General features: G+C 29.1%; 1 protein-coding gene across 1 annotated transcript; it reads left to right on the top strand.

The window, feature by feature from the left end:
- The first annotated feature begins 5,688 nt into the window (after positions 1 to 5,688).
- Positions 5,689 to 8,853, top strand: LOC107005520 (myb family transcription factor EFM-like). Its single transcript, XM_015204133.2, has 4 exons — positions 5,689 to 6,149; positions 6,784 to 7,386; positions 7,878 to 7,954; positions 8,134 to 8,853. Exons 1-4 carry the CDS (start codon positions 5,945 to 5,947, stop codon positions 8,587 to 8,589), a joined length of 1,341 nt encoding a protein of 446 aa, XP_015059619.1. The 5' UTR covers positions 5,689 to 5,944; the 3' UTR covers positions 8,590 to 8,853.
- Positions 8,854 to 12,882: the final 4,029 nt, after the last annotated feature.

The following is a 12,882-nucleotide window of genomic DNA, read 5'->3' as shown; positions in this document are numbered from 1 at the left end:
TGGGGGGGATAGAACATTCTAAAAATTGGACTTCCAGACAAAAGGGATATTCAGAAGGACCATATATTATGGGAATATAATCTAAAAAACGTGTCACTAGGAGAATCCCATGCATAGGATAGACAAATTAACCTTTTTTTTTTAAAAAAAAAACAAATAGATATACGTTGATAGTGTAAAAGAATTGCAATCCTCAAATCATTTTACCCGTTATATTGTCAAATCATCATATCAGACTTGTCATAAATTTTACCTATTTATTATAATAAAAAAATATATACATAAATCTTACCTATTTATTATAATAAATATATATATATATATATCGACAATATGAGCTTAAACTCCTTGTTATCACTAAAAATAGTGGCAAGATACGATTATAATTCGTTCATTTTTAATTAAAGTCTGATCTGAACTTCAGATAGAAAATCGTGTGTGAGAGCAAATTTTTCTCTCTCTTTCATAGAATGTATATTACGTGAATTGCGATTCATCAGAACCTTAATATAAATATCGAATATTAAATAAAGATAAAAAAGAAAGGGGAATAAGAGAAGAGAATCTTCAAAAAAAAGTTATGTTTTGGAGAGTTGAGTGAGTCTTGTAAATGAAGAATGAACATAGAAAGCAACAAATTAAAGCTTCATTATTCACCCAATACACTTCAAAACACCTCTTTTTTTTCTTTTGGCAAAGACCAAAAGCTAAGGGAATTAGATGCAGTCTCTCTCTTTCTCTTTCTCTTTCACTTTGTGTAATATTCCTCTCATGAAAAGGTCTATGTTGTTACTATTACTATATGAGTGGAATAATTAGATGTAAGAGTTTTAACTTTTCTCGAGGGGTATATCTAGATATATTAACTTAGTTTTTACTGTCAACTAATTAAATACTCTGATCGTTTTAATTGTAGTGGACGTTAAATATTGATGTAACACATTATTTTTGGAGATATTAACACAAATTGAGTATCTACAAGTGCCTATTTAAATTAAATTGAAATATTTGTCAGTTGAGATCAAATTCAAGTACTTATTTATATATTTTATTGTATATACGACTAGTTATAATAAAGTCTCGTATTTGAGCATTAAGAATAAAATTCTCGTTGCAATAATGTTTCTAGCATAATCGACAAAGTTTCTAGGTTTAAAATTTAAATTAATCGAAGCAATGAATTTTGAATATCAAATACTTTTGAAAAGGTTTGCTAATCTTACTTTTTGTGTACTGTTATGCTAAGTGAGCGTCTAATAGCCATTGTAATAAAGTTGTAGCCAACTATATGCTACCACTAAAGTGTGTTTGGTAGGAAGTTTACTTTGGTAATTGGTTGGCTTAAATATCTTCGTAAAATATTTTTGAAATGACTTATTTTCTTTTAATTTAAGAAAAATGACTTCTCTATCTAAAATAAAATAAATCTCTAAAATTCTCTTTCAACTTCATCACTCGATCCAGATTTGGAATTCAACTACTAACACTAACCATGCTTAAAAATCAGGGCCAAGGTCGAGAATAGGGCATCAAACAACGACAGAGAGTCGAATCTTAAATCAAGTTCGAACTCAAAAGTTGAGAGTCAAGTCTAATACTGGGGTTAGGATCAAGGTTAGGATTTAAGACTCGAGTCGGGATCTGGAGTAATGAGATGCAATTGAGAGTGGGGTCTTGTATCAGGGTTGGGATTCAGGTTTAAGGTCATGGTCGATATTAGGTCCTAGGTTGCGTGTCGAGGTTACGTTATCATAGTTTGGGAGTCAGGCTTCGAGTCGGTATTGGGTGTCACACTGAATTTGGGGCTAGGTCAGATTTCAGATCCTGATAGAGGTATGTCTCTGTTTTAAAGGGTGGGGATCCGAATATAATATTTTAATATTTATCTAGATCATATACAAAGACTCATGATATGATACATTTTTTCTTACTAACCAAAATATCAAAAAATAAGTCTAAAATTACTTATTTTCTAGGAAGTTTAATTGTCGTTAATCATAACATGTCATGCCATATCACCAGAGGATATAGTCAATAGATGAGATTCATGCAGTTTTAATCAGTGATCTCAAGTTAATTTTTAAAATTGAAAAATTCTAAATAGGGCTCACATCCCTCCTAATCTTAATACTTCATAAATTTTTAAATTAACTAAATGACTGAGTTTCATACACCAAAGTACTAAAAATACAATAATTAAGGCATGACATAGGAATACAAAAGTTGAAATGTTACAAATTAGATAACAAATGGATATTAGAATTAGTCTATATAGAAATGTGCTCTTTTTATTCCAATTTATGCATAGTTTCAAAAAGATAAATGAAATTCTTTTTCCACTAACTACAATTCTTCTATTCATAAAAAATTAGATACTTAATTACCTCTCCTCAAAGTTACAAATGAATATTAAGAGGTTTTATTTAAGGAAACTATGTGTTAAAAAAGAATTACTTCAAAGAACTAAAAAAAAATCCCTTTTCTTGAATGGTCATCTCATCCCAACAATGTATCCACAAATATCTAAAAATAAAATCATATGAAAATAGAATGTTATAAATTTTACTTAGGAAGGATGTAGTGATCAACGAAATACTTTATAAGAGTCAATACTTAACTTTAAACCCTATGTATGAATTTGAACTGCATTGAAACTCGATTCAACTTCAGAATCTAAAACTTGAGAAACATAATTAAAAAAATTCTGAATCCGCGACTACAAACGTAATAAGAGCAAAATCTTCAATTATTTTTCTCAAACTTTACTATGGTATGATGGTTTAAGAAAATTGTGTAAAAAGTTTGGTCAAGATCCAATCTTTGTGAAGAAATATAATTTAATTAGAAAACAATATAAAGAATCTAGGTACCTTCCTATCCACTTCATTAAAGTTATTTAGCAGAAGAAGATTCCCCACAATCCCTTAAGCTCCCTTTAATATACTTTTTAAATTCTTGTGAGACATAATTTGTTCCTTTTTATAAGATCCTTCACTCTTACTTACCTTTCCTTAATTTAGAGTCGTAGAATTGGAATTTCAGATATTCTTTTCTTTGAAGCAAATATTATATTCTTTTGTAAATCAATGAATTTGAATAGATTAGATGTTCTCTCTCTCATACACACATTATATGTGCACTCAATTCTATAAAACAATTATGTAACTTTTGAACCAAATAAAGAAATGTTCTTTTGGTTTTCGGCTCGATATTCGATATATATATTTGTATCGAGATTTTTGATTAAATTTGTATTTATATATTGCAGGATTCATTTTTAAAAGTGACATTCTCGATAGTATTTTTTTCTCATTTCTAAAAATTTATATTTCAGACATCTGATTAAGAACGGAGAATCTCAATCATTTCACCACGATGGATAATAAAAGAAAGTTGCTTTGGTGGATTGATACTTAAGCACCATCTTCAACATGTCCTCCTTTTTTCTCTCCCATGCTTACTATAACATGGTTTTAAAAAAGACAATGGTAGCATTTTTTATCCTTTGAAATTCTAATTTTGATCTTTATGATAGTTGAATCAAACATATTTAACCTTTTTAAAAGCATAATTAATATTTAATCAATTAAAAATATATGTTAATTTTGGCCCCCTTTTTATAATTGTGGTGTTAGAATTATCTTATGCACATCTAAATTTATGGGATATCTGTTAACTCGTACCAACACAGTTATGTAGATATCAGGTAATTCTGTCTAGCAAATCTTGAATAAAAGAAAAAAATTTCCAAGTGTTTTTGAGTTTTCGATCCCTTAATTTTTTTATGGAAAATTTATACTAATAATTAGACTATTTTCTAGAACTGTAGTACTCTCAAATATGAAACATTATCCAAACTTTAGAAGAAAAAAAACATGAGTAATTATATAATGTAATGGTTAATATATAGTTTGTTGAATTTATGAAGATTCAATATAAGAGGTATCAAATTTGCACATTTCAAATTATTGAAGTTAAATAGCTAAATATCAAGCTAAATATCACAAGGGCTAAATCACAATTTATCAATAATTAAGGGATTAAAAATGCAAATTCCCCCAAATAAATATATAGAAGAACAACATAATGGATGTATATGCTAGTTTGGGGGGGGGGGGGGCTTTTTTATAATTAGTTAAATCAACCATAGAAATGGAATCAATTTGTTTAAAAGTACATTTTCAAGTACTACTATCAACTCTATATACACCATGAAAATAATTTAATTACTATTACTATAGTTGAATATAATTTATTTTCTTGAAAATGTTTTTGTTAGTGGCATACTGTCTGTAAGATACCCATTAAGCCCAAAAGTAGAATTGCATTTAGAATCTTGAATAACACAACTTACTAGATGAATCTTTTGTAGCATATTTATTAAGATTAAAAAAAAATGTAGAAAAATTGTAAGTTAAAGATTAAAAGAAGATAAAAGAAAAAGGTAAACCCCATGAGAAGAAGGAAGTAGAAGAGAATATTATCTTTTAATTTTGAGTGATTATAGAATTTCATATAAAGACTGTCCTAAAGTACCAAAGGTTCCAAAATCAGACTCTTTTCTTTTCTATAATCACATGACACCTAAATTGATTCCTTCTTTTACATCTCAACCATTTTACTTATATAAATAAGTGTAATTTTATTGGCTATGTTCATGAGTTAACTACTTTATATTTTTCAGGAAACTAATGATAATGAGTGGTTAGAGCATTGTATTTATTAAAAGATGAATAATCGTGAACATAATAATTATTAGGTGATTGCAAGGTCGAGGCACGAGATAATTCACCATGCATTCATGCTCAAACATGATATAATCGCACGATAGTGATGATTTATTAACATTGAAATTTTCTCACAGATAAAATGAAATTATGTCCTCACAAATAATAATGCTAGCAACCCCCCATATGGGGTTCGGAACCCATTTATAAAATCGTTGAGTGAATCATACTTCTTGTGTGTTAGTTGACCTAAGTCGCACTCTTACTGTTGGGATGAGGCTCAACGTCGCCTCTAAATTGTAGGTGGATGAGTTTTTGCCTCATACAGCTCGAGTCTTAAATGTGGAAAATATAGAAGATATCGAAAAATCCATCAACAACTAGTTGTCAATCGAGGGAAGGATACACTTGCTTCTTCACAAACCTATTCGGCAAAAACACCGAACGTGAATATCCATGAGCTTAAGTTCTACAATTATTATTGGCGGTATGAAACAACATTTACAGTAATAAATCACTTATAATACTATTATAAACAATGCTTACGATTAAGCATATAAATTAGCAACATATGAAAAATGATAACTGATGTTCTATAACATGTTAAAATATATCGATTGATAGCTAATTTTCTATAACATGTTAAAATATATCGATAATATTTGATATATTAATAAAAACAATTGTTCATGCCATATATACCTCAAGACAACTTACCCTTTCACACTTTGATGACTACCAACAAATAGCTTTTTGCCTTTACTCTTTGCAAGAAGTTACTATCCCTTCTTTTCTCTTCTTTTTTGATTTTTTTTTAAATCTTTTTTTTTTGTTTTGTTTTGTTTCTTTATTTTCTTTATCCTTCCCTTTGCTTTTACTTTTCACTTTTTTTTTCCTCTTTCAAGAATCTTTACTTTATTCTCCCTCGAACTCAACCCTCTAAAAAGACCACCATCCTCTTCACAAATATTTGAATCCACCTTGTGTTCATAAACAAACAATTCCTCCCTTTTTTCCTCTATCCACACACACCACTTTGTGTTTCAAAAACCTAACATTTTTTTTTATCATCTTCCTATTTGAACATGAAAACAAATCCATTTGTTGTTTGAGGATTATATACGTGAAATATCTGAATAGACACTTGTACTTGCATCGAACTTTATAGATAGACCTAGCTCGTTTTTTCGAGTTTTTGAAAAAATATATAGGCAATCATGAATATGGCATCATCAAATTCAGAATTAAGCCTTGAATGCAAACCCCATCAAAGTTATTCTATGCTTTTGAAATCATTTGGTGAGAAAAATATTGATCAAACACAAAATCTTGAAGAATTCTTAACTAGACTTGAAGAAGAAAGGGTCAAGATTGATGCATTCAAACGTGAACTTCCCCTTTGCATGCAACTTTTAACCAATGGTACGTAATTTGTTATCTCTTCATTCTTTTCAACAACTAGTATATATCCATCTTCAGATCACGTATACTGATAGTATAAATAATTTTATATGATCATAAAAAAATCATCCTTTAGCTTATTATAAGGTTGAAATGGCTTTCTTTCGTGCACAAGTTTATGTGTGTGATGAGATTTATCAAACCAAGAAAAGTAGGACTCAAAAATTCTTGATTATATCATTTAAGAGTAGTTATTCAACATCATTGTTATATATAAGGTAATTTTTGGTATATCTTTATGATAAGTATTATAATTGATAATTTAATAAAAATGGTACACAACATGCTATAACATGTTAAACTACACCGATATGTATTTAAATTTGTGTATTCATAGGTAGGATATATAGAACTTAAAAATCTTTCATTCAATATATAGCATATATATATGCTAGCTTAAACTTATTAATAATTAGTCTATTGTTTTACTACTTGTTGCCTTTTAACGTGTAATGTCGAAAATAACTTCTCTATCTTGCAAAATCAAGGTAAGGTTTGTGTATATTCTATCCTCTTCAGACCTGACTTGTGAACTTACACTGCGTATGTTGTTGTTGCAAGTCTAATATTGGTCCAATTTTTTGGGAATTAACAGCTATGGAGGCTTCAAGGCAACAACTTCACTCCCATAGGGAAAATAATCATATTGGACAAATGAGACCAGTTCTTGAAGAATTCATTCCACTTAAAAATAACAATGCAAGTGCTGAATTAGGAGATGAAAAAATAGTAGCAAATAACACATCTACTATTGTTGATAATAAGGCAAATTGGATGACTTCTGCCCAATTATGGAGTCCACCAAGTGATCATCAAGAAACAAAACAACAAGTACAAATATCAACTACTTGTAACAAAGAAAATGATCATCATAACAATATGGGCTTTTCTATTGCCTCAAAATTAGCATTGGATAACAACAATTCTTCATGTCCAAGTCCAACAACACTAGCACTTGCTTCATCTAATAAACAAAATAATAATGAAACATTATTACAAGTGGAAGATAATAACAATAATAATAACAAGAATTTGGAAATTCAACAAGATTCTCAAGGCATTGGAGGTGGTACCAATAGCACAAGCACAAGTACTCAACAACAACAACAACAACCACATAGAAAGGCAAGAAGATGTTGGTCACCTGATTTGCATAGGCGTTTTGTTAATGCTCTTCAAATGTTAGGTGGTTCCCAAGGTAACATATTTGTCTATACCAATCTCTTTTTTTATTCATTTATTTTTGTTTTACGTTATATATACTGATAAAGGAGAGTCTTGAAGCAACGATAGAGTTGTTTTTCAATGACCTATTCGAGTCGTGAAACCACTCAATCCAGGTTGGGTAGTGCGATTCATCTCTGAACTTTGTGTGAGCACGAGATATGTTGTGCATCGATCAGATTGCATCCTTTTTAATTTATATGCATTGATGATGTAAATAATAGTAGTACATAGTATATATAATTTAATCATTGCAAAGGGGGAAAAAAACTCTTTTGGTAAATCTATATATTTAGATATGTTTCTTGTTATAGTCTAGTCTTACATGTACTTTTTATTGGTCTATCAAACTTTTTAAACTGTTTGTTTATAGTCAAAAAGAATTATCATGTCATCATTTGGTTGTTTTCTTTTCTTACTTTGCAAGCAAGCAATCCAATCTTTTTTTTGTGTAATGATTTTCAGTGGCCACTCCAAAACAAATCAGAGAGTTGATGAAAGTTGATGGATTGACCAATGATGAAGTTAAAAGCCATTTGCAGGTAAACATGTTAACCAATTGCAACTCCCCACCCCCACCCCACACCCCACACACAACTCCCAAGAAAATTAACCCTAAATTAGTTGATTTTTTTTTAATTTTACATTTGATAATATATTATTATGAACATAAAAATGTCATGACATATTTAAGCTAATTCGTTTTGATTTAATTATACAGAAGTACAGACTTCACACTCGAAGACCAAGTCCAAGTCCACAAGCAACAACAGCACCACCCCACTTAGTGGTTTTAGGTGGCATATGGGTCCCACCTGAGTACGCGGCCGCAGCCGCACACGGTGGTGCACCACCTACAGCCACATTTTATGGACCACATTCAACTAGCCATGCACCATCAACTCACTATATTGCGGCTCCACAAGCATTAGCTCAAGAGTTTTATAATACGCCACAACCATTACAAACACTCCACCACCAACAATTGTACCATCCTGGTAGTAATCACATGTACAAGCCATCGCCAAAAGCACATTCTCATAGCTCGCCGGAATCGGACGCCCGTGGAACTGGTCAACACGGTGATCGGTCATCGGAGAGTATCGAAGACGGAAAATCGGAGAGTTATAGTAGTGAAAATGGTGGAGAGAGAAAGGTTGTGGTACACAAATTCTAGCAATTTTATGTGATTTTTAACTTAGTTTAATTTAGTGATAATTTATTAAGATTAGGTTATATTAGATAAATAATTAGAAGGTTTTTGTTGTTGAAGGAGAAAAAAGAATTGCTTCCTTTTTTTTATAGTACTACTACTCAAAGGAAGGGTAAAAAAGGGAATAATGAAAAAGGTAGTGTTTGTTTTGTTTGAGATTCCTATTGTATGCTTTAATATCCTAATTGGATAAAGTTTGAAAAATCAGATTTATTTGGTTTTCTTGGAGTTTTGTGGGTCTTTTTGACAATTTTGTCCTTTTGCTCAGTTGAGAAAATTGACCTTTTCTTTTTTAATTTTACTTTTTAATAAAAGAATAAATACTTCTATCACTTACACTCACATGACACTTTGATAAGCTTCCTCATTTTCATTTCATGTGACAATGATGTTTAATTTTAAGTTTGGTGTCTAATTAAGATGTTAATTTGAATTTTAAAATATATATATTAGTGATAATTGGAAAATTAAATAGTGATTAAACAAGGAACAAATGTCACATCAAAGTTTAAATGTGAATAGTTTGATATATTTATATTCTTTAACGAGTGAATATCATATAAAAATCGATCAAACAAGTCTGCTCATCTCGAAATAACTTCATATATGTGATGTCTAAAATTTTGTATGAGTGAAATTCAAATATATGATTAAACTTTTGTTTGAAATTCATACAAATATAACAAAAGTTTAATTTTTTTTATTATTGAACTTTAGGCATATGTAATTTCGAAAACGGCTTGTTTGAATCGCTCTACAACACATGTAAAAAAATTGAACATATATTCAATAGCGATGTCCAAACATGATACTTGAAAAAAAAAATTATATAGTAATTTTGGGTAATTCGCACTTTTTTTCGATACATAAGTTTATATTTTCACTTTATAATTGACGCGTCTTTTATTCTTTATGGACCATTGAATTAGTTTAAGGATTCACCAACCCAGTATGCTTTAAGCCCATAACTCTTTTTTGGATTGGGATTTGGGATAATTGGGCCGTAATGAAAACATCCAGCAAATTATGGAGGCCCAATTGTAGGGGACAAACCAATTTTCCGATTTTTCATATTTCGTTGATCAAAAAATTTAGAAAATATTTTCTCTAGAAAAATAAGTCACTTAAAAATAAGGAAAATGAGTTACGCATTGATGTTTCATTTTGATTTTGTCTTCATGCCCTCCAACATACCTCATTCTTCACCTCCACCTAGGGTTGGACATAAAATATCGAAAATTAAATTGTTAAACTGGATTTAAATTTTTGATAATTTGGTATTCGGTATGATACTCGGAGTAAAATTCTAGAATTATGGTGTTTGGGTTTAGGTTTGAGATATTATTACTATTTGGTATTTTCCGAATACCAAATTATTCACTTGATGAAAATCATGTATCAACATGTCTATTACTCATTAATAAAAGTCCGAAGAAGAAAATTAAAGAATAAACATAAACAACTCAAATACATGTCTTTTTAGTTGTATCAATTTATTTTTCTTGATATTTTCTTATTTATTGTTATTCTATTATATTGTACCTCCACATCGACTACAACTTCAATAAGGTATTATCGAAAACCATATCAATCCAAAATTTAGTTTATCAATTGCCGTACCAAATCAAAATTTAAGATTTTCATATTTGATATCTACTTTTAACTATCAATTATCGAATCAGAAATTTGATAATGCGGAACCGAATACCGAACATCTACCCCTACCTCCACCTCCACCTCTATATAGATTGTAGCTCCTATTCCCACCACTCTACACCCCATCCCTACCATCCATAGTATTTAGTAAGAATCTTTTAAGTTATTAGATTAAACTTGTTAGAATTTAAACACAATATCTTTAATTATGAATAACGAAATTTCACTAATTCCCTACACATTCATTTCTTTCGATGTATTTAATGGTTAAAAAATAATGCATTAGTGACTAGGCATGAGATATCTAATTCATTCAACATAAAAGAAAAGTAGAAAAAATAAATCATTTTTCATCATGGAAATTGTCCTTTCTATATCATTATACTATTATGATTAAGAACTAATGTCAAATGGCTAATCATAAGAACAAATTTCAAATGGGTAAAATATTACATGTATTCAATTAGTTGGAACTTACGTCAAGTAAATTTATATTAAGATGAATAAAATATTTCATATAAAGAAATTCTCTATTTCTAAAATATAAACTTGATATTTTTAATTAAAAATAATAATATTTCACTCGTTTCATTATATCATTTATTTTATCGTATTTATAATATTTTTTTTTAAAAAAATCATTAGTGATTATACATGACATATCCAACTCATTAAAAACGATAAAAAGAAGGTGTGTGTGTGTGGGGGGGGGTCCCTTTTTCATCATTGAAACAAATTGTCGTTTGGCTATATATATTAATTACTACTATGATTAATTAAGCTAGAACTAATATCATAAGGATAATATTGCATGTACATTAAGGTTGTATTCCATAATTCGAGATTTGTTAACTCGACTAGTTGAAATTCATGCTAAGTAAATTTACAAAGAAAAATAAAATATTTCATATTAAGAAATTTTCTGTTCTTAAAATTTAAATTTTGACTCCTTTTATTTTTCGCTATAAACCCGATACTTTTAATGAAGAATATTGAAATTTTTCTCTTTCTAACACATCCGTTCATTTCTTTGTATTTTAAAGTTAAAAATAATGCTTTAATAGTGACTACACATGAGATCCAACTCATTAAAGGGATAAAAAAGAAAATCATTTTATCATGTAAATTGTTCTTTCACAATCAATTAATAACTAATGTCAAAAATAAGGGTAATATCATATGTCCATTAAGGTTCTATTCAACAACCAGAAATCCATTAACTCGACTAGTTGAAATTCACATCTACTAAAAAAGATAAGAAAAAATCATCCTCTTAAAACTCAATTTAAATATACTTTTAAATAAAAATAACGAGATCTCACTCATTTCTGCACTACACAATAGATCCAACACATTGAGGGGGGGGGGGGTAATGTCCTTTCACCATCATCAATTACTAATACTATGATTAAGAACTAATTAATGTCAAAAAGGGTAATGATTACTAATATCTATATATACTAATAAGAACATGCAAATATATTTTTCATGATATATTCCTCAAGGAGAGGCAAAAAGAATGTCAAGATTTTATTACAAGATAGTTTGATTAGACTAAAAGTCATAAAATGCATTGCCTTTAATGAGTAGCCTTTTGTTTAATTTTTTTTTCCTATGGCAAATTATGACAAAATAGTTTTCAAGAACTTAGGTCCAATCACTATAATGCTCTTATAAAGTTTGTATATATATATGTACACATCTTACAACTTTAATTTCTTTCCAATAAGTGTACTAGTGGGATCAATTCCAGCAAACCAATTTTTGTCTCCTTTTGAAATAGAAGGAACAGAGACAGATTCAAAATTTAAAGTATATATATGTATTATTTTTTAGAGTTTTTAGCGATGAACTAATGTTGCTTTTAATAATAGGCATATTGATGTTAGAATTTCTCAAAGATTAATGTTCGAAACGATCAGACAATATATAAATGATGAACCAAAAACATTATTTATAGAACCCTTTTAAGCAATTCTTTTACTTGATGCACATTTAAACTATTACGAGCTAGTTGTAAGGGTATTTGATTTGCTTTATTCCTTGACGACCATCATATACGCTTTTTAAAAAATTATTGAGTTCAGATGAATCGATTTATTATTTTCTCCGCTTTCTCAAAGGGGAGGAGGGGGAGGGGGGGTGTTTACGATTCAATAACTTTCAATAGATTTTGCTATCATTGAGTAGTTGAAAGTTTTAACCTTCACGTCTTTTAAAAAATTATTATAAAAGAAAATATTGGAAAAAGGGGAAAGAACAAAGATATGCATCTTTTAATGTAATCAATAATTGATTAATGTTATATTTGTAATTTGTCATCTCATGCGGTTGGATAAAATGCGTGCCACCTGTTTTATTTTAAAAATTATTCAATAAAATGATAAGTAAAAGAAAATGATTACAAATTATGATTAGGTGATAAATATTTTTACTTTATTTATAATTATAAGTTTTGAATTTGAAATCTGATAATATAATGTCTAAGATATATAGAAAATTACTTATCTTTAGATATGAATTTTTCGTCACGAATTTGAATTATTTGAGTCGAGTAATGGGCACCAATCAGCGGATATATATATATATATATATATATAT

The sequence above is a fragment of the Solanum pennellii genome, chromosome 12 (assembly GCF_001406875.1).
Source record: "Solanum pennellii chromosome 12, SPENNV200".
NCBI lineage: Eukaryota > Viridiplantae > Streptophyta > Magnoliopsida > Solanales > Solanaceae > Solanum > Solanum pennellii.
Note: the sequence above shows the minus strand (reverse complement) of the source record. Positions and strands in the feature narration are given on the sequence as shown.

Bases quoted from the DNA above. Each gene is read 5' to 3' on its own strand.
- LOC107005520 (XM_015204133.2), top strand. From the start codon at position 5,945: ATGAATATGGCATCATCAAATTCAGAATTAAGCCTTGAATGCAAACCC. The intron at 6,150-6,783 runs GTACGTAATTTG...GGGAATTAACAG, and splicing joins CATGCAACTTTTAACCAATG to CTATGGAGGCTTCAAGGCAA. The intron at 7,955-8,133 runs GTAAACATGTTA...TTAATTATACAG, and splicing joins AAGTTAAAAGCCATTTGCAG to AAGTACAGACTTCACACTCG.